Here is a 21,952-nt window from a genome sequence, read left to right as displayed (position 1 = left end):
TGAGAGTGATGACACCAAATTTAACACACCTGCTCCCCATTCACACCTGAGACCTTGTAACACTAACGAGTCACATGACACTGGGGTGGGAAAATTACTAATTGGGCCCAATTTGGACACTTTTTCACTTGGGGGTGTACGTACTTCGGAAACCAATTCAATCATAACGTTTTTCGTGTACCTAGAACAATATTCCTAATCTTTGTTTTATCTCATGAGTTGTATGGAAATTGTGTGAATGCATCAATGCAGTGCATGCTATCTAAGCTTGCAGAGCTTGGATTCATTGAATGAGTTTACCAAAAATTTGAATATTGCTAAATATACAGCCTCATGCTACACAACTAAACTCCATTTCATGCTGAACAAACTTATTTTGTTAATCTATCTTAAAATTAGAAAACTATCTTTAGATAGATTTTTACTCCAATAGCATTTCATAAAGAAAAAAAAAAAAAAATGTTATCCACCCTGGTATTTATTTATCTTTCTGCCGTTTCATTCCTCTGTTATCAGCATGATAACACCTGACAAGTTCTCAGAGACAGGAGATAAAACCAGCCTGAAATTTGTGTCATGGGAGGTTGCTATGGATAGATTAGCAGAGAGCTTGTCTTGTCGCAGCACAGCTCTGAAAGTGTCATCCTTCCTCTGACAATGTGGAGTGAGGTTGTGTGCCCTTCCTCCAATCAGCTGTCACACATTACTGCAAAGTTACCTCCCAATTTGCCCCCCTCCTCTGCACTGGCTGGTAGCTAAATTCTCTCCACCATTGAGAGCACAAGCAAGTGTACACTGGACTGTCCAAGCATTGTACACGCATTACAAAATGCAAGAAAATAGGGAAAATTGTTGTGCTTGCGGTGAATTTATCTTCCCTTGTGAATTTTTATTGGTAGAAATGTTCTCTCTACAACCTGTGTTGGGAAGATCTTTTGGTTCTATAATTGCATAGATTAATACAAGGGCACGATATACATGGGACTTGAATATTGTGTAAATAATACAAGTAACTTTTGCTATTGTTTAATTTCATGTTTAACAGCAATGTGTACAAACTGACTGTGTCAAAATTTCACTTGAATGACAGCGCACTTTGCCGTGGGGAACCACATCAAGCCTGGAGCTAAAAAGCCGCAAAGAAAGCGATGATGGTCCTATAATGTGGGTGCGCCCAGGAGAGCAGATGATCCCTGTAGCTGACATGCCAAAGTCTCCATTCAAAAGAAAAAGGTACAGAGAGATTTCAGCCTAGTCCTAGGGGATTTATGTTGGTACCACCTATGCCTGGAACAATAACATCAGGGGGCTTATGTTCAAAAATCTAGTTTTAGCACCAAAGTAGCGTAGTTGCAGCACTTAAATTTTACTACTTTCTCCTTCTGTTAGAAAATCATATAATTATTTGGTGTTCCATACTTTTAAGAGTATTGTTTGGAGATGTTTATACAGCATAAGGGTGCATTCTGGCCAGTAGACTACTGTCTTTGAGACACAGCAGTGCCCTATCCCGACATTTCGTCTGGCAGGCTTTGCAGCTCATTTCTCATGCTCCAATCATCTGTGGATAAATAGTTGTCAATAACCACTTCCCGCCCGTAGGACATTAAATAACGTCCTGGACTCTGAGTGCGCCAGTGCGATCGGGGAGCCAGAGAATGAAGCCGGTGGTGGCAGTTAACCATAGAGCTGGACGTGGACCAGATGGTCCCTGGCCATCTCTATTACACTCGGGGGCTAGAAGCAACGTAATGACGTCACTTCTGGAGTCGGCAGATGTAAACACTGCAGTTTGGGGGTTTTTTTCCGATGGAAAGCCCGAGATCGTGTTTTCTAGCAAAAAAATGTAATTTATACATGTAGGAGAGCAGGGTTTGACAAATTTGCTTGGAATCTAGAAGCCAGCTAAAAAAGTTAGGAGCCAGAAACCCCACCCGTCCCGCCAAGCTCGCGCGCATAAGCGAACACATACATGAGTAGCGCCCGCATATGTAAACTGTATTCAAAACCACACATGTGAGGTATCGCCACGATCGTTCGAGCGAGAGCAATAATTCTAGCCCTTTACCTCCTCTAACTCAAAACATGCAACCTGTAGAATTTTTTAAACGTCGCCTATGGAGATTTTAAAGGGTGAAAGTTTGTCGCCATTCCACAAGCGGACGCAATTTTGAAGCGTGACATATTGGATATCACTTTACTCGGCGTAACATTATCTTTCACAATATAAAAAAAAATTGGGATAACTTTACTGTGGTCTTATTTTTTTATTAAAAAAGTGTATTTTTCCCCAAAAAAGTGCGCTTGTAAGACCGCTGCGCAAATACGGTGTGACAGAAAGTATTGCAACGACCGCCATTTTATTTTCTAGGGTGTTAGAATAAAAAATATATATAATGTTGGGGGGTTCTAAATAGAGGGAAGGAGATGGCAGTGAAAACAGTGAAAAAAATGACATTAGAACTGCTGTTTTACTTGTAATGCCAATGGCCACCTCCAGATGGCGCCAGGTCACAGAAGAAAGCTTGGGCTTTCACAAGGCCGCAAAGCCACGGCATCAATTACTGGCCGTCGCGTGCCCGCTGCGATCGCGCGACAGGGGAGGCCGCACGGAGACACAGGATCCTGTTCCTCCATGCGCCCCCAATTGTAGGCCGCGGCCTCAATTACCAGCGGGCGCCAGGTCACAATTTCTTGTCGCAATTGCGACTGGGGCGCCCGGATATTGTTGAGCCCTGTTGGAGAGGAATGCCAGAATTGGCCCGGTATGGAAGTTGTTAATGATGCCTAACAAGTGTCAATCCCCTGGTTTCCTGCTGTGCTCACTGTCAAACCCTACCTTACTATAGGAGTCGGTGGGAGGTACCACTGAGTCTAGTGGGGCACAATGAATCTGTCACTCCCAAAAGTGTTGATCTTTTGAAGAGACTTCAAGGAATGATTTCTCTGCATTTGGCATGGGCAGTGGGAGAGGTAAGTATTTAGATACTGCTTTACAAGGAAGTTTTTTTTTTTTTTTCCTTTTTATGGGCACTTTCTTGTAATCACTTGAAAACACGCATTAATAATTGAAGTCAGTCTCTAGCGTTCAAAAGTGCATTGGAAAACTTTTTTTTTTTGTAATATCGATTCCTGCACTCATGACAGTTTACAGTAATCTCAGTCTTTAAAGTTGAAGTTCCATGCTAGTCTTAAAGTGTATGATAAAGCATTTCTTGTCCATTAACCACTTAAGGACCGCCTCCTGCACATATACGTCGGCAGAATGGCACGGCTGGGCACAAGCACGTATATATACGTCCTGTACTTGTACCCAGCCGTGGGTCGCGGGCGCGCTCCCGCGACCCGGTCCGAAGCTCCGGGACCGCGGGTCCCGCTGACCCGATCGCCGCTCGAGTGCGGCGATCGGTCCCCGGAGCTGAAGAACGGGGAGAGCCGTGTGTAAACACGGCTTCCCCGTGCTTCACTGTGGCGGCATATCGATCGCGTCATTCCCTTTATAGGGGAGACACGATCGATGAGGTCACACCTACAGCCAAACCCCCCTACAGTTGTAAACACTCACACAGTGAACCCTAACTCCTACAGCGCTCCCTGTGGTTAACTCCCAAACTGCAACTGTCATTTTCACAAAAAAGAATGCAATTTAAATGCATTTTTTGCTGTGAAAATGACAATGGGCCCAAAAATGTGTCAAAATTGTCCGAAGTGGCCGCCATAATGTCGCAGTCACGAAAAAAATCGCTGATCGCCGCCAATAGTAGTAAAAAAAAAAAAAAATGCAATAAAACTATCCCCTATTTTGTAAACGCTATAAATTTTGCGCAAACCAACCGATAAACGATTATTGCGATTTTTTTTTTTTTTTTTTTTTTTTACCAAAAATAGGTAGAAGAATACGTATCGGCCTAAACTGAGGAAAAAAAAAAATTATGTATGTTTTTGGGGGATATTTATTATAGCAAAAAGTAAAAAATATTGCATTTTTTTTCAAAATTGTCGCTCTATTTTTGTTTTATAGCGCAAAAAATAAAAACTGCCGAGGTGATCAAATACCACCAAAAGAAAGCTCTATTTGTGGGGAAAAAAGGACGCTAATTTTGTTTGGGAGCCACGTCGCACGACCGCGCAATTGTCTGTTAAAGCGACGCAGTCCCGAACTGTAAAAACACCTTGGGTCTTTAGCCAGCATATTGGTCCGGGGCTTAAGTGGTTAAGGTACACAAAAATTTAGTAAAATTATAGACTTCAGGGATATACTACTGCCTACAGAAGGTTTGGAAGTTGGCATACAAATGTTAACTTGCCCCATATATTGCCACCTCCATGCCTTGCTTTTTTATTTGCTAGTGTACAAGGTGGTTGATGCCTTTTTCTCAGCTCTGACACAAAACTGGCACAGCCTCTAGTGTAAACCAGTCTCTTATGACTGCTTTTAAGAGCAAGATCATCTGGCCTGCATCTATAGGATTGCAGGATTTATCTTAAATGTGACCTTCGGGCATTGAACTCTGCATCATGGCAATTTCAGACATTTGTGTACTGTTAGCCACAAAGAAGGCTCTTTAGGTCCAGAGAGTCATGGCACATCCTCTGATAAAACCCAGTCCCTGAGGACTGCAATGTTAAAGACTGAATGGGCTGAAGCACTGGGAGCTATCTCACAGTTGGTACTATTGGTTGCATTTCATATTTCCCACCACCACCATCTTAAGACAGTGCAGGTAGGGCTGAGAGGAACTGAGTGCTGGCATTATCTGCAAGGTGGAATGTTGCGCACTCGCACCACATTTCTTCTCTCGCCAATCATCCTTGATGAAGCAATTTTCCTGTTTGTTTTTGAGCCACCTTGTGGATTATCCGGTCTCGGATTCCGCTTCTGCCACCTGCGGACATCTGCAATCTTTATCTGTATCAGCAGCTTGGGTTTGTGAGTACAAAAGACATTGCTTCACTTTTTACCTAGCTTACCGTTCTGCTGTACAGCATGTCTTTCCAAAGACGCACAGAACAGTCCCGGTGCAACAGGTGACCTCAGCCCATACTCCTATTGTAGCTATGAGTGAAACAGACACTTGCATTATTAATGTGGACAACCCTATATTAATAGTGGTCCTAGAACCTTGTACAGGTCCATATTGCGAGGTTGAAATCTCCCATATATAACCAAGACCCTTAAAATAGATTGATTTTGTATTTGTCTCTGCACAATTAATACAGCAAATTATTCAAAAGTGTTGCAAAGATTCCATGATACTTGCAAGGAGTCATTGATACTTAGACTGGTGTAGTGCGTTCTACCCTACAATTGGAGGATCAATCTGCTGTTGTAGACATGGGGTCATTTAGAGCCGTTTCTTCCCACTCACTATATAAAACCTTCTCTGCTTATTGGAAACAACCCGTGAATCATATATTCCTTTTGACAATCTGAAATACAGTAACTTTTTCCTTTTTGAAAGGATATTTACAGATAACTGGTCTCTGCTCACTGTAGGCACTCCACAACAATGTATAAAAATACAAAATTGTATTAAATACAAATCAATAAAAACATTGATCCAATTAAGTGTTGGTAACCCAGTATAGTGGTCACAAAATATCAGAGTACGATCATGCCAAAAAGGGGAGAAATCGCAAAATCCCAAAATGTTTGGGGAATGCTATTACAACTATATAAATAGCATATAATTATACAAATTCAAATATTACATACACAATAACTATAACTATAAAATAAAGTAATGAGTGACTGGGGTATCATAAAAGCCAGACAAGAAATGCACGCTTACCCAAACTACCCGCTGGACCAACTGACCAACAACCATCAGAGGCATGGAATCAGGATGTGAGAACCCACAATGGGGGAGAGGAGCGTTCCAAACACACCACAAAGGACGTTAGATGGGACTGTGTGAATGAGACACGGAAAACGGATAGAGGATATAGCTAGGTAATTGAAACATCTAAATGTGCAGACATGGCAAAATAGGCTGCGTATGATGTTGGTGACAGTAATCAAGATAATTCTTACATAAAAGCAAATAAACTGTGTGAGGGCAGAAAACAAAGTGATATGGTCGATCACCTTCCAAGCCCAAGAAAGTCGGTCTGCACACTATATAAACAAGAAGGAAACCTTTAAGTATATGCCACTATCACATAGGGGCACATAGCAAAACAGGAAAAGACAGGAAAAAATACAATGTCCTATAGATAAATTGGCTAATTTTAGGAAAAAACGGTATTGAACTTTTGGGAAGCCTAGAGAAAAAACTAGTTACTGGTGTGTCTCTAATATTAGAGACACAAGGCGGACACTTGTCTCACTACATTGGTTATTTATATTGCTATGGAAATTTGTTCAGGTCATTATTCCAATGAAGGAAGAAAAATAAAAATATAACGACTTCAAGGGGAAAAGAAAGAGCAGATGAAATTACAGCTGAAATGTAGAATGACAAGTCCATCTAGACATAGCAGTGAAAGCTTACCAGAAAGATTGCCATTGACCATCACTCCAACGTCCCCCCTGCTCTCTGCACGGCATAGCCGCGAGAGCAGGTATTTATAGTGTCATTGCAACGCGCCCAGCGTCTGACGTCACCGGGAGCGAGGTGGGCCAGTTGGCGCAATTGCGCATGCCCATATGTCCCAGCAGATGACTAAAATTACAAGATCCATGAAGCATTGCGTGGGAAAGGGGAGGGATGCGAAGCCACACACCAAAGGTAATAGTGGCCACAACAAAGAGCTCCAATCACATGATGGAAAGAGGGGGTTGAAAAGACCCAACAGATGGACGGAGATGGAACAATAAATAAATAATATATTAATGGGCATTGTAGAAAGGCCCTGCGGAATGAAAAAGCAAAACACTGCGCCAAATATGGAGAGGCTAGTGGAGGATAGAAAATCCTCCCCGGGCGCCCATGTGGCTAGGTTGAGCACTCTATGGGGGGAATCACAGCCACTCCAAAAGGTGGAAGCAAGCATTGGGGAACAGCAAGAGAAAAGGAAGCGCAGCACACAGGGACAGGGCTGACAGAACACGCGCAGCCAACAACCCCATTGAATGGCCAAAAGATACCAAAGTTACTGAATAGCAATACACAATAAGGTATTTTAATGCAATTTTGAACCTATTCCATAAACAAAAGGGATATTTAGATATTGCAATAAATAAGTTAAACAATACAATACGCCTTTCAAGCAGGCTATGTTTTAAATTCATGCTGCAGTAGGCAACCAATACCCAGAAGGAGAAGGGTTTTTATATGTGGTATATGGGAGGGGGCAGGAGAATGTGGGGGAAAAAAAGGACCAGACAAAACGCACAGATATACATATAAACCCGAATTAAAGCAGGGGTTCACCCGAATTTTTTTTTTTTTTTTTTTTTTTTTTTTAACATTAGATTGAGGCTAATTACGGGAAGCACAATCGGGTGTTTTTTTTTTTTTTGTTTTTTTTTTTAAACCATTGCAGTACTTACCGTTTTAGAGATGTTCGCCGCCGCTTCCGGGTATGGTCTTCGGGACTGGGCGTTCCTATTTGATTGACAGCCTTCCGACCGTCACATACAGCGCGTCACGAGTTGCCGAGCGTCGGTGCGGCTCTATACGGCGCCTGCGCACCGACGTTCGGCTACTTTCGGCAACTCGTGACGCGCTGTATGCGACGGTCGGAAGGCTGTCATCAAATAGGTACGTCCAGTCCTGCAGACCATACCCGAAAGCGGCGGAGAACATCTATCTCTAAAACGGGTAAGTACTGCATTGATTTTTAAAAAAACACCCGATTGTGCTTCCCGTAATTAGCCTCAATCTAATGTTAAAAATGTGTTTTTCGGGCGAACCCCCGCTTTAAAGTGTCTTGAGAATGAGAGCCATGGAAGGGATAAATGAACATGGCACATTCTAGGACATACATTTAGATATATTTAAAGAAAATGTTTGAAACTGAGATTTTCGTTGAATCCAGGGTAATGTGTCACCTTCAAATCATAAATCCAACGCACCTCGAGTTGGAGCAGAGTTCCATCGACACTGCCGCCTCTCAAGTCCGGCAAAACATGGTCAAGGGCTAGAAATGTAATGACCTTGGGATCAAAATTATGATGGATGGCAACATGCCTGCTGATGGCAGTGACAAAATGGTATGGTATATGTGTAGCGCTTGAAATGATGCAATAAATAATATAAGTGTATCCATAATTAACATAAATAATGCTATACAAAGCAAAACAGTGGTGAAAATTAATCAGTGGAAAACTCTCAAAACATGTGAACCAAATAATATAAGTCCATGTATGACCATAAATGGCCAAGAATATCTACCACGTGTCATAAAATGATCCGAAACTCAAACATTGAAGTGATGCAAAAATCAAGGTGACTTCTTATGTGCAGTAAAGAAACCCTCCACCGATAAGGATGCAGGCTTACCGGAACATATGGACTCAATGAAATGTATATCTCATATGAGTCAAACAAGCTTAGGGACTGATGTGACTTCCAAATGTGTCTTAGGAGACAATGAGTCGACCAATAGGACTTCAGCAAAGATGGATTCCACCAAGCAAAGAGTAGACCATAGCCCCAATGGCTTGCAGCTTGCCCTCAGTGTATTTCAATGGTACAAGGATGTGAGGAAGGAGAAAGGAGGCAACATCTTTGCTGAAGTCCTATTGGTCGACTCATTGTCTCCCAAGACGCATTTGGAAGTCACATCAGTCCCTAAGCTTGTTTGACTCATATGAGATATACATTTCATTGAGTCCATATGTTCCAGTAAGCCTGCATCCTTATCGGTGGAGGGTTTCTTTACTGCACATAAGAAGTCACCTTGATTTCTGCATCACTTCAATGTTTGAGTTTCGGATCATTTTATGACACGTGGTAGATGTTCTTGGCCATTTATGGTCATACATGGACTTCTTATATTATTTGGTTCACATGTTTTGAGAGTTTTCCACGGATTAATTTTCACCAATGTTTTGCTTTGTATAGCATTATTTATGTTAATTTTGGATACATTTATTTTATTATTTATTGTATCATTTCAAGCGCTACACATATACCATACCATTTTCTTCACATGCTTTTTTTCAATTGGCTCTGATGGCAGTGACAATTTTATTTTTGAGGATGGGCTTGATATGATCCCGTATCTTCTTAAAGAAACATTGATTTGTCTTACCGACATAAAAGCCCCCACAGATGCATTGGGCAAGATATGACTCCCATTATTTGACAGGTGAATCAGAGCTTTGTATAATTATATGCTGTCTTCTATTTATATGGTTGTAATAGCATGAACGGTCATCGCATTCCCCTGAAAAAGCGCATTTCGCGAAACATGTTGGGATTTTGAGATTTCTCCTTTTTGGCATAATCTGCTAATTTGTGACCACTATACTGCGTTACCAACACTTAATTGGATCAATGTTTTTTAATGATTTGTATTTAATAAAATTATTTTGTATTTTTATACATTGTCGTCCAAAGACGATTTCTTTCTCGTCATCACCCTAATATTAATTGCACCGTTAAAATCCCTTTTTTCTCTCTTCCTCTCAATGTTCTAATAACATAATACTTTAATGTATACTTATAATAAAATAAATCCTGTGCTTAAAGTGGATGTAAATCCATTCTCATCATTTCTAAATGACTTCCATAGTGCTGCTCTATAAGGACATGCATGCCTCCTGCGTGTATTCTTGCCTGTCAAATATCTCCCCTTAAGCTGTTTGGAGCCCTACAATACTTTTGATTCTGTGGGCAAGCCTGTTGTCCAGGGCTCAGTGGGTGGAGTCATGTCAGTAGATTTCCCACCCACCTCTATACTCCACTTGGCCAGGCATCGATATTTCTAACACTGAACTTCTACTGGTCTCGTGGATTATGCCCCATGATCACTAACATCAAAACCCAGGAAAGTCACCACAGGATTCGGCATGCCCAATCATGTTTAGGTGTAAATTGCATACTTTGAGTGCAATTAGAGTGCTTTGTTACATGCTGCCATCCTCTGCAGCACTATACTTTTCATAAGATACGAAGAAAGAGGATGGATAGCCGCACTCCAATGACAAAACGGTTGTCTTTTATTCAAAAAAACACAGCAAGTACATCACTTCACAAGGTGCAACAAAGGAACAGGTAGATAGCCGACACGTTTCGCACTAGGCTAGTGCTTAAGCATGGCTAAGCACTAGCCTAGTGCGAAACGCGTCGGCTATCTACCTGTTCCTTTGTTGCACCTTGTGAAGTGATGTACTTAATGTTTTTTTTTAATAAAAGACAACCGTTTGGTCATTGGAGTGCAGCTATCCATCCTCTTTCTTCGTATCTTATGCATGGTCAGTGCATCGCCAGCACCCACGGTATCCTGAGTCAGTCCATCTCTACATAGCGACCCACCTGGAGCGGTGATCCCTTCTCTTCAGCATTATACTTTTGTATAATGCTGTATGTGCCGCCCTGTATGTTCCATTTGTTGAGCGGGGTCCATGGGGCTCCAGTGGTCAATTTGCTGTCAGTACTATACAAGTGTCAGGTCCTCTGGGCCAACGTCCATTTGTCTCAGCCGAGATAGTCGCCAATAGCTTCAGTCAATCAACTGCGCATGCACAAGCTTGACGAGATACGTCGTCCAAGATGCATACGCCGTCTGTCGTGATGCCAAACCCAACATGTTTCACCAGGGACTCTGGTTAAACCAGAGTCCCTGGTGAAACATGTCGGATTTGGCATACGGTGATGGCGTCACGACACTCATATTATTAATAATAGCCTTGTTATAGGTGTGTTCATGCATGGTTTGAGCTTGATGCAGCTGCTCTTAACAAAGTTGTCTAATTTTAACACGATGTTGGGGATGGGTACTCGGTCTTGGGCCCCCCTTTTTGTATTTAATATATTTTTCTAATAAAATGTATCCCTTATTAAGCAACATGGTCCGCCTGTCTCTTCAAAGTGGGAATCTTTCCCCTGTAATCCTTCTCTCATTATACTAATTGTCCCTGTGTTCTGTAAAAAAAAAAAAAACTGCAGGATTGTACCTGTATGAGCTCCGTTCCCGGTGCTCAGCTGATGTCTCTCCTGCCTTGTCTCTCCGACTCACAGCTGCAGTGGGCGGAGCCGAGCCCTCATGCTGACGTCAGCTGGAGAGGAAGGGGAGAGAGGAGGAGAGTGGAGATGCAGAGCGCCGAGCCACCGACGATCAGCTGAGGAGCGGGAACGAAGCTTATACAGGTACAATCCTGCAGTTTTTTTTTTACATTACACAGGGACAATTGGCATAATGCTGCAGAGAGGATGGCAACATGTAATATGTGTCAGAGCAGCAGGAGGGGGAGGGTGGGCACTGGTAGAGCAGAGACAGACAGAAAGGGGAGGGCGAGGAGGGGTGAGAACACAGGAGACAGATAGCGGGCTGTGGCTGACAAAATCACGCAAATAGACCAAGATTTCAGGGGCTCGGCAGCCATGATTATCGTGATCTGTTTACAAAGTGAAGGGTATAGCTAGGCAGGATCAGCCAGGTATTTCAGGTGATACAAGGGTCCAAAGGACACAGCACAAGCACTGTGCTGTATAACATGCTTTAAGGGAACAGGATCTTTATTTATTTTTTGGGGGGGGGGGGGGTTAACAAACACTTTAATGAATAATGTCAGAATAAAGTTTTAATTTGTTGAGTCTTCACAAAGCCTCATGCTTTACTATTCACCTCAGTGCTCCCCCATAAGAAATGCCAATGCTGTCACCTCACAAAGTGTGACCTCACACTTAAGTTTGGTCAAATAAAGCTTTTTAGTCACCCCGGACTAACAGATCATGCTTTCCTCCTCATTGCTCCATTGATGTACCTCCATTATGACTCGATATATATGAGAGAAAAAGGGCTCCAAATAGTGCTTATATCGGTTTTAAACAATATTAAATTTTTTTTTTTTTTTTTTTTTTAAATGTACATAGAACTCACATTTTAAAAGGTACTCCAGTGCACCAACTGTATACAGCTTATATCATATAAAACCACAATGCTGCAGCTACTTCGTACCTCTCCGTGAAAGATGCAAAACACGTCTTGCCAAACAAATCTGCCTCTCCCCTACACGTTGCATCACAGGGTCTCGTGACTCAGTCACAAAACCCTGTGATGTATTCTTCTCAGTCTTCACGAGGGAATTTGGGGGGGGGGGGGGCTTTAGTTACCAAAACTGCAGTGTTTATCCTCATGACACATTACAGGAAGCACCTCCATGGTGAAGCCAGAATTAAAATTAGACTTGGGAAACTTAACCATAATAAATCACCCGGACCAAGGGTACTTGGGGGAACTCGGTCAAGTAATTGCCAGACGTTTGTTCCTAATTTTTACTGACAGTCTACTGTTTACTGACTGGAATGGTACCAGCTGATTGGAGAAAAGCCGATGTAGCACCAATATTTAAAAAGGGCCAAAAATGAATCTCTGGGAATTGCACACCAGTTAGCCTAACATCAATAGTATGTAATCTCCTGGAGGGGATAAGGGACTATATACAAGATTTTAGTAATGAGAACAATATCATTAGCAGTAATCGGCATGGATTCATGAAGAATCATTCTTGCCAAACAAATCTATTAACTTTCTTTGAGGAAGTGAGTTGCCATCTAGATAAAGGAGGGCCCGTAGACGTGGTGTATCTGGATTTTGAAAAAGCATTTGACACGGTTTCCTATAAACGTATACTGTACAAAATAAGGTCCGTTGGCATAGACCATAGGGTAAGTATATGGATTGAAAACAAGCTACAAGGGCGAATTCAGAGGGTAGTGATAAATGGGGAGTACTCAGAATGGTCAGGGGTGGGTAGTGGGGTCCCCCAAGGTTCTTTGCTGGGACCAATCGTATTTTTAATTTGTTCATAAATGACCTGGAGGATGGGTTAAACGGTGCAATCTCTGTATTTGCCGACGATACAAAGCTAAGCAGGGCAATAACTTCTCCGCAGGATGTGGAAACCTTGCAAAAAGAGCTGAACAAATTAATGAGGTGGACAACTACATGGCAAATGAGGTTCAGTGTAGAAAAATTTAAAATAATGCATTTGGGTGGCAAAAATACGACTGCAATCTATACTCTGGGGGGAAGAACCTCTGGGGGAATCTAGGATGGAAATGGACCTGGGGGTCCTAGTAGATAGCAGCAGCAAGGCATTGCATGTCATTGTTGAGCCTAACAAAGCAAACAGAATATTGGCATGCATTAAAAAGGGGATTAACTCCAGAGATAAGACAAGTCTACAAGACTCCGGTCCGGCCGCAACTAGAGTATGCGGTCCAATTCTGGGCACCAGTCCTCAGGAGCGAGTACAAAGAAGGGCAAAAAAGCTAATAAAGGGTCTGGAGGATATTGGTTATGAGGAAAGGTTGTGAGCGCTGAACTTATTCTCTCTGGAGAAGAGACGCTTGAGAGGGCATATGATTTCAATTTACAAATGTTGTACTGGTAACCCCACAATAGGGATAAAGCTTTTTTGCGGAAGGGAGTTTAACAAGACACGTGGCCACTCATTAAAAGTAGAAGTATAGAGGTTTAACCTTAAACTACGTAGAGGGTGCTTTACTGTAAGAGCGGCAAGGATGTGGAATTCCCTTCCACAGGTGGTGCTCTCAGCAGGGGGCATCGGTGGTTTCAAGAAACTATTAGATAAGCAGCTGAATGACCTCAAAATACAGGGATATACTGACATATAATCACACACATAGGTTGGACTTGTGTCTCTTTTCAACCTCACCTACTACGTATATGTAACGCGTAGGGGAGGGCCAGATCATGGTTTTAGTTTGAATGTAATTTCTATGCACATTTTATTATAAATGTAATATTATTTAAAATGATAAAACGTCCTGGACTTTCAGTGGGGATATCTGAAAGATGCCTGCAGCTACAGGCATCATTCAGATATCCATCTCTTTAGCCGACGATTCTGTGCACCATAAGAACGATCATAGCGGCAGTTCCGCTGCTTGATCCTTCTTATAGGCGACAGGAGGGGACGTGTCCTCCTGCCGCCATTCGGTGCTTCTCCAGGCTCTCCCGTGCCACCGGAGAAACGATCTGCCGGATGGGAGGCATAGAGATGACTGGTGACCAGACCAGTCATCTCTATGATCGTCGGCGGCCCGGGCGTGATGTTATGACGTCACGCCCGGGTACCGGAATGTAAACAAAGCCGCAATCGCTGCTGAAAGCATGAGATCCGTGATTTTTTTTTTTTTTACACAATCTCATGCTTTCCAGCCTGGAGGAGAGATGCAGGGTCTTATTGACCCCGCATCTCTCCATAAAGAGTACCTGTCACAAACCATTCCTATTACAAGGGATGTTTACATTCCTTGTAATGGGAATAAAAGTGATAAAAAAAATTGTAAAAAAAAAAGTGTAAAAATAAATTTGGTAAAATAAAACTTTTTTTTTTAAACGCCCCTATCCCCAGTAGCTTGCGCTCAGAAGCGAACACACACGCAAGTCCCGCTCTTCGAGCTCCACCTCTTCCTCTCTCTACATTAAAAGTGGGTACCAAGTGTAGCCTCATCATTGCACTTCAATGCAGCCTCCTTGGGGCCCATCGGCGGAGCCTCACCGGGGCTTATCAGCGCAGGGCCCATCACTGTAGCATATCGGTGCTACCTTAACGCTTTGCAGTATATGAACTCTCACTGAAGGTGGACTGTTTAATGAGTTTGTAGCATGGATTACATTTCCATATTGAGCACAGATTGGCTGCTTGGCAAACGCACATTACAAAAGTGATCGTAATTTCCTCAATTTTACTTGCTGTCCTGGCTAGGGGGTTCCCCTCATGCTCCCCCCCCCCCCCCCCATGGCTTTTTTGCTAAATACAGCACTGACTGTACACAGGTATGCTCGCTACACATAGCACGGTGTTCATTTCAGAGAACAGACACAGGGCACAGGTTATTATGCTCTTCACCATGTCTCCTCCTCTGAAATAACACAATGCTATGTGTAGAAAGCTTACCTGGGTTTGTTGCTGTACATTAGAAGTGTTCAGTGACACTCCCCCAATCGGCTGGAGGAGACGCTGATACAGACTTTGAGCGGAAGGGGGGGGAGGATATTTGGAGGACACGGGAACATCAAAGCCCAGGGGAGAGAGTCTTGCAGATAACAGTCGGAGAAAGGTGAGGAACGCTTCACTGCTTATGTGCCTCCGCTTCTGGGTTTTAGCTGGGGACATGCTGCCATGGAAACAGAGGTACGAGAAGAGCGTGGGTGTGCACCTCTTCGCCAATCACACCCACATGTCCTCCAGAGTGAAGGAGGGGCTGGATTGTGGAGCTGTATCCACCCCCTGCAAACTTTTCAACTGAGAGAATCGTTGGCGGCTGATTCTGGACTCTTCAAAAGACTATTCTGCAAAAAGGGCTGAGGAAAGAAAGAAATGCAATGCAGGTAACATGTACTACCTATTTTTGCATTGCCATACTTCTCCTTTAAGTGTGAGGTCACACTCTGTGAGGTGAGCGCATTTCTTATTGGGAAGCACTGGGGTGAATAGATGCAAAGCATGGATTTTTGTGAAGACTCAACAAATTGCAATTTTTTTCTGACATTATTCATTAACTAATTGCACTTAAGCACGGGATTTATGTTCTTATAAGAAGAAATATACATGAATTTATTATCTTCTTGTATTTTTATGTAGTTTATTCATATGAATGATCACACTCATATTGGCACGGGAGAATTAAGACAAGTGGCTGGATACATTTATTAACACCAGCGCAGCATAAGAGCCGGTTCACACTGGGGCGACTCAGCCGCCTGACAAGTCGCGTCACATTCTATTCAATAGAACCGCTCTAATAGGAGCGACGCAAGTCGCTCCGACTTAGAAAAAGGTTCTTGTACGACTTCGGGGGCGACTTGCATTGACTTCTATACAGAAGTCATTTTGCAAGTCGCCTCTGAAGTCGTCTTCAGGACGCCTTGCCGAGTCGCCCCCGAAGTCGTGCCGCCCCAGTGTGAACCGGCTCTTATTTGTTTTGAGCTTGTAATACAATGTTTCCTCCTGCCTTTTACATAGGTTCTATAGATCACCTCAACCTTTCATTTGTGGGATTAGTACGTGTAACCAGTTTATAGCTTTCTTTCCTCTTACAGTTTTTAGCTTATTGCTGGGAAGGGCTATTACTTCCAGGCATATGTTTTTTGAGGTTACTAAGTGGGATTTTCTTGGCCCAAGGCCCAGACAGAGCACCGTATACTGGATGTAGCTGAGGCCACATATAGTTTATACAGCCGCTGCAACTGTTGGTGAATGAAATGGTTTGCTTGGTCCAAACAAATTATTTAAAGTTAAATGAAACCAAGATCAGCTGTAACCTGGGGCCGTTAACTTGTTAGTCTTTTTTATTTTTTTTATTTAGACATGTCTTATTTATCCAGATTAAAGAGGTTGTAAAGGTACATCCCCCCCCCCCTAAATAGCTTCCTTTACCTTAGTGCAGTCCCCCTTCACTTACCTCATCCTTCGATTTTGTTTTTAAATGTCCTTATTTCTTCTGAGAAATCCTCACTTCCTGTTCTTCTGTCTGTAACTCCACACAGTAATGCAAGGCTTTCTCCCTGGTGTGGCGTGTCGTGCTCACCCCCCCCCCCTTGGACTACAGGAGAGTCAGGACGCTCTCTACGTTGCTGATGGAGAAAGGAGCTATCTGCAACGTAGAGAGCGTCCTGACTCTCCGGTGGTCCAAGGAAGGGGGCGAGCACGACACTCCACACCAGGGAGAAAGCCTTGCATTACTTTGTATTTCTCAGAAGAAATAAGGACATTTTAAAAGCAAAATCAAAGGATGAGGTAAGTGAAGGAGGACTGCACTAATGTAAAGGAAGATTGTAAAAATGTTACTTTTACAACCCCTTTAAGGGTCAACACAGTGTTCCACTTCAGTCTTTTGACTGTTAACTGGTGGCTCTTTGGTTTGGGCATACATTATTTGTTCAACTTCAATTTCACTGTGGTCAAGGGTGAGCTATTCCAGGCTTTAGCCTTTACCTTAGTCCCTTTTTTTGTTGACCACCTTAGCCGTTATTTTTTTACTTCTGTTAAAATTCTATTTTTCTTATGGTGCATTATTGGGTCTTCAGGCACTAATTGACTATAAATTAGCGCATGTAAAGCGCCTGAAAAACGCCTCCCTGCAGTCCCAGTGTGAAAGCCTGAGTGCTTTCACACTGGAGCGGTGTGCTTGCAGGACGTTAAAGTCTTGCAAGCAGCATCTTTGGAGCTGTTTAGGAGGGTGTATACACCACCCCTGATCATTGAAATCAATGGGCACCACTGCCAAAGCACCTGCAAAGTGTTTTGACAGCAGCAATTTTTTTTAGGTGCTTTTAACCCTTTCTTCAGCCGCTAACGTGGGTTAAAAGCGCCTCGATAGCGGCCGACAGTGCCACTAAAACTATGGTAAAGCGCCGCTAAAACTACCCGCACGTTAGCGCGGTGCAAGTGTGAAAGGGTTCTTAGTGGTGATTAGAGGTCAACCGCTATGCAGGTTTGTGTTGGGTGATTTTGTTGCTATTTAAAAAATCACGCATCAATAATGCTTCAAGGCAAGCTTCTCCATTGAAGTCTATTGAACCAAAAAACACAAACACTGTTCTGAGTTTAAAAAAGTCTCTGACCCTTTTGAAAATGCAGCAACTGAAAAAAGCATTGATGTGAAATTTCCCATAGGAAACCATGTTACATGGACTGAAGTGCATTTTTGCAAAAAGCCACAAACGCATTGGTGTGACCCAAGCTTTCGGGGTAAAGATATCTCTCAATTTAGACGTTCGTTTGACGTTCGTAGTTATAATATTATATGATGGAAGCTATTGTGGAGGGTTATCACCATAGACTGTCCAATAGTCCCAATGCTTATGAAACGTATCTAAATGGCCTGCAGAGTAAGCCATAATCTTTTCATAGATGCGTATTGGATCTATGTGCCTTTTAACTGTAGGTATGTTGGGCACCTCATTAACTTATTCCGCTTTTTAACAAGTTTTAAAGGACACATAAGTAGAACATGCATGACCATGGACCTGAATATTGAAGGGACGTCCTCTGTGCCAATGCTTAATATGGCCAAAACAGGATTAGATTTAGTAATACAACCAGTTCAGAGAGAAGGCGGAACACTGCATTCCAAAAGCTTCTAAGATGGAGACAGAACCATATTATATGTATAAGCATGCCCACCTGACCACAACCTCATCGGCAGAAACTTTTACCTGATTCAGAAAATGTGACTACTGTCTAGGGCAGGCATGTCCAAAGTCCGGCCCGCGGCCTGGTCTTGTATGGCCCCCACTTGCAATTTGCTTTTATCAGTTTTGTGGCCCTCCAAGCTCCGCACGGGGTAAGGATGAGCTCGGTTTTAAAAAATTATTTATATATTCTCTAATCTAATTTATAAAAAAAATAAAATAAGAGCTCATCTTTGCCCTGAGTGGAGCTTGGGGGCCACAGAAGAGATAAAGGCCAGATTTATCAGGGGATAAAGAAGAGAAAATAAATAAAAAAATATATATATATATATATATATATATATATATATATATATATATATATATATATATATATATATTATATATATATATATATATATATATATATATATATATATATATTACAACCTGATCTCATCCTTACCCTGAGTTGGAGCTATGGGATTTGTTGGGGGCCAAAGAGGAGATATAGATATATGAATTCACCACACACAGCCACAAAGGTAGGAGAATTGTTTTTGGGCAGTGTATTAGTGCTTGGACGAACACACTGACACAGATTTTAATGGTTCCTCATGCAAAATGGTCGGCCCTCACGCACATTCACTTCATCAAATCTGGCCCTCTTTCAAAAAAGGTTTGGACACCCCTGGTCTAGGGTGTCATATACCATCTGAAATAATTTCTTGGGACATCTCCCAGTGATTTATGCAGAGTGTGTGTTGTTTTTAATTGCTATTTGCCAATTGTCTGTCTGAGGGAAAGATGGAGATCCTGCTTCCATTTAATTAATGGACCAGTTTTGGTAAATATCACTTTAGACTGCAAGACATTGCAGGAAAGAGCGATGATACATTTGGTGACATCTTTCGCTGATGTCCACAAGGTCCATACTTCCTCTGTAAGTCTAAAGTGCAAGATCACCCATCCTTCTTCTTTCTTTTTTTTTTTTTTTTTTTTTTCAATCAAGTTTTCATTAACCCCTTCATATTCTCTTGTGGTACGATTTGCACATCTGTTCGATTCTTCATTGACCGTTGTCTGCTTTTGGGTGTCCCAAACATCTAAGGAATACTGTCTCAAGTTAGAGAAAATTCAACATTTTTAAGTTTCAAGTAAACATTTGAAGAGATTTCCCCTTGTTTCCTGTTCAGACTCCAGGATAAAAAGCAAAGGGAAATATTTGTAGCGGTACACATTCAGCAAAAAATAACCTCAAAGGATTTTAACTATTCTCTGATTAAAAAAAAACCTCTGAATAAAAAGTTTGAATTGACATACATTTAGATTTTTCTTTGAAAGTGTTAAAAATGTAAGTACATATCAGGGAATACTTGAGGTAGGGTGACTAAGGGAATACAATTGGTAACTGATCATCTATACGGAGTCCTGGAACATTTTGACCTCTGACCCTACTGGCACAGTGGATCCAAGCAGTGCACAGTACACCTTTGTAGGACACACAAGTGAATGTATAGGTGACTGTGTACAAGTCTAAGGATCTGTCAAAGGTTGGATTGTGTCAAACCTATATTGACAGTGGTCCACTTAAAGGGAGCAGCTGTGAAAATGAACCAGTTACATACACTGCAAGTTATTTAACAAAATGAACATGTTAGACATCTTGGGCAACTGGTATTTACAGAGGTTACATTGTGTTTTAACTTTTTTTTTTATTATTCTTTAGAACTACCAATGAAATAAAAAACCTGCAGTACCTACCTCGGGCTAGTGAGCCTCGGGAAATGCTGTTTGAAGATAGGACAAGGGCACATGCTGATCACATAGGACAGGGCTTTGAGCGTCAGACCACCGCAGCTGTAGGTGTACTGAAAGCAGTGCACTGTGGAGAGTGGTAAGCATCTTTGCAATTTCACTGCTATAATCGCTTTTATTTGGTGCTTTGCATGCATATTGATTTCATTTCCTTTTCACCTCCATGAGGCATAAACCATCAGATTGCAAAAATATGTAGATTTTGTTCTGTATTGGAATGACCATTTAGCGCAGTCTTTCTTAACCAGCTAGGGCTTCCTTGAGCAGCAGGGACAACCACTTTGTTTTTTTTCTGGCAAACAGAGCGAGTTGCTGCCCTTTAACGTATCTCCACTATTTTTTTTATTTTATTTTTTTCCAGTGACATCAAGACTTCCTCCAATTGGTTGAGGTGGAGATCATGTCAACTGACCACCTCTCTGCGATTACCAATTACAAGAAGCCTTGTATTTACTGAAAAATACAAGACTTCTCCTAAATGAAGATGTGGTATGGGAGCGGCTCTCTATATCTAGCAGTAGATTTACACACACATTTAATCACAGAGAAAAAGTGAGGCATAACTGTTAAGTTGTACCCTTTATACCTAGCTAATATGTATTCTCCATTTAGAAAAGGTAAATGCAGGAGAACCAGCATCAACGAGGCTTTAAAGTGTTACTAAACCCACAACAGTAAAATCAGTCTGTATACGTAGCATAGCATGTTTGTTTTATTCACTGTGGAACTTAAGGGGCTAATCCTCTGCATTGTGTAAAAAGGCTGTTTTATCCTATATGCATAGATGCTCCCCCTCTTGCACTGTCTGTCTGGGGAAGGCCAGCTAACACAGGCAGAGTAGCCGACCTGCACATGCTCAGTTTTCTTTTATACTGGAGAGAACATTTACTTGTAATCAGAGCTAGCCGGGTCAAATGATGGGCATTTATACAGGCTGTAGTGGAAATCTCCCCCTACCTGAACTCTCAGCAGTGGAGAAACTGTACATTTTATCATGTAACCCTGGTATTCAAATCATCCCAAAAGGTATATAGTGGCAGTATTTTAATGTAAATCGAAGATTTATAAGCTGTGGACATTGTGGGGGTGCATGAACTATTTTCATATTACTGGCTTTAGTAACACTTTTAGCATTGTTTTTATGTTTATCTGTTAATAGATTAATCTTTCACCCTTTCCGTTTTCATATTTAGATTTTCTTGTTTTTAATGTTGCCAATATAAAAATACAGGATATAGACTTATTTTGAAAATGCCCAAAAAGCTCTGATGAAATTTAAGAGCCTAATTTAGTTGCAAAAAAGATCAATTGTGTAGGTAGGAATGATGTAGCTCATTAGAAGAACATTGCACATGGCCGATAGGTAGTGGTAAAGTTTTTATTCGTATATAGTGCTTTAACAAGATGGAGCTAGACTGGTTTCCAGCCACTAGTTATGCCAAGTCTGAGGCCAGTATCATGCTGGGTCAGGTAATATATGTGCAATGCTTTATTCGTTTTGTAATTTTTAGACTAAAGATTAGGATTTTCTTAAAGTGGAGGTTCACCCTAAAAAAAAAAATCTAACAATACATTGAGAAGACTGATTACACTGCGGGTATGCTGGGGGTTTTTTTTTTTTTCGTACATACCTCGTTATGGCCGTTTCATCCCTCGGCTTCCGGGTATGATTCTTGCGGGTCTGGGCATTCCTAGTTGATTGACATTCCTCCGACCAACGCATACTGCGCGTCACGACTTTCCGAAAGAAGCCGAACGACGCTGCGCAGGCGCCGTATAGAGCCGACTCTATACGGCATCTGCGCAATGACGTTCGGCTTATGTCGGAAAGTCGTGACGCGCAGTATGCGCCGGTCGGAGGAACGTCAATCAA

General features: G+C 42.0%; 1 protein-coding gene across 2 annotated transcripts in view; it reads left to right on the top strand.

Annotated features, from left to right (window-relative positions):
• Positions 1 to 21,952, top strand: part of RSBN1L (round spermatid basic protein 1 like) — a 97,543-nt gene that overhangs the window by 52,307 nt on the left and 23,284 nt on the right. Inside the window, exons 5-7 of one of the 2 annotated variants that reach the window (XM_040343468.1) lie at positions 1,091 to 1,233; positions 11,133 to 11,261; positions 19,991 to 20,158. In XM_040343468.1, the coding sequence (XP_040199402.1) occupies positions 1,091 to 1,233; positions 11,133 to 11,261; positions 19,991 to 20,158 (440 nt within the window). The remainder of the gene's footprint in view (positions 1 to 1,090; positions 1,234 to 11,132; positions 11,262 to 19,990; positions 20,159 to 21,952) is intronic. The other variant, XM_040343469.1, reaches the window with a different exon arrangement.

Source organism: Rana temporaria, chromosome 3 (genome assembly GCF_905171775.1).
Source record: "Rana temporaria chromosome 3, aRanTem1.1, whole genome shotgun sequence".
NCBI lineage: Eukaryota > Metazoa > Chordata > Amphibia > Anura > Ranidae > Rana > Rana temporaria.
This window is presented reverse-complemented; position numbering and strand designations above follow the sequence as displayed.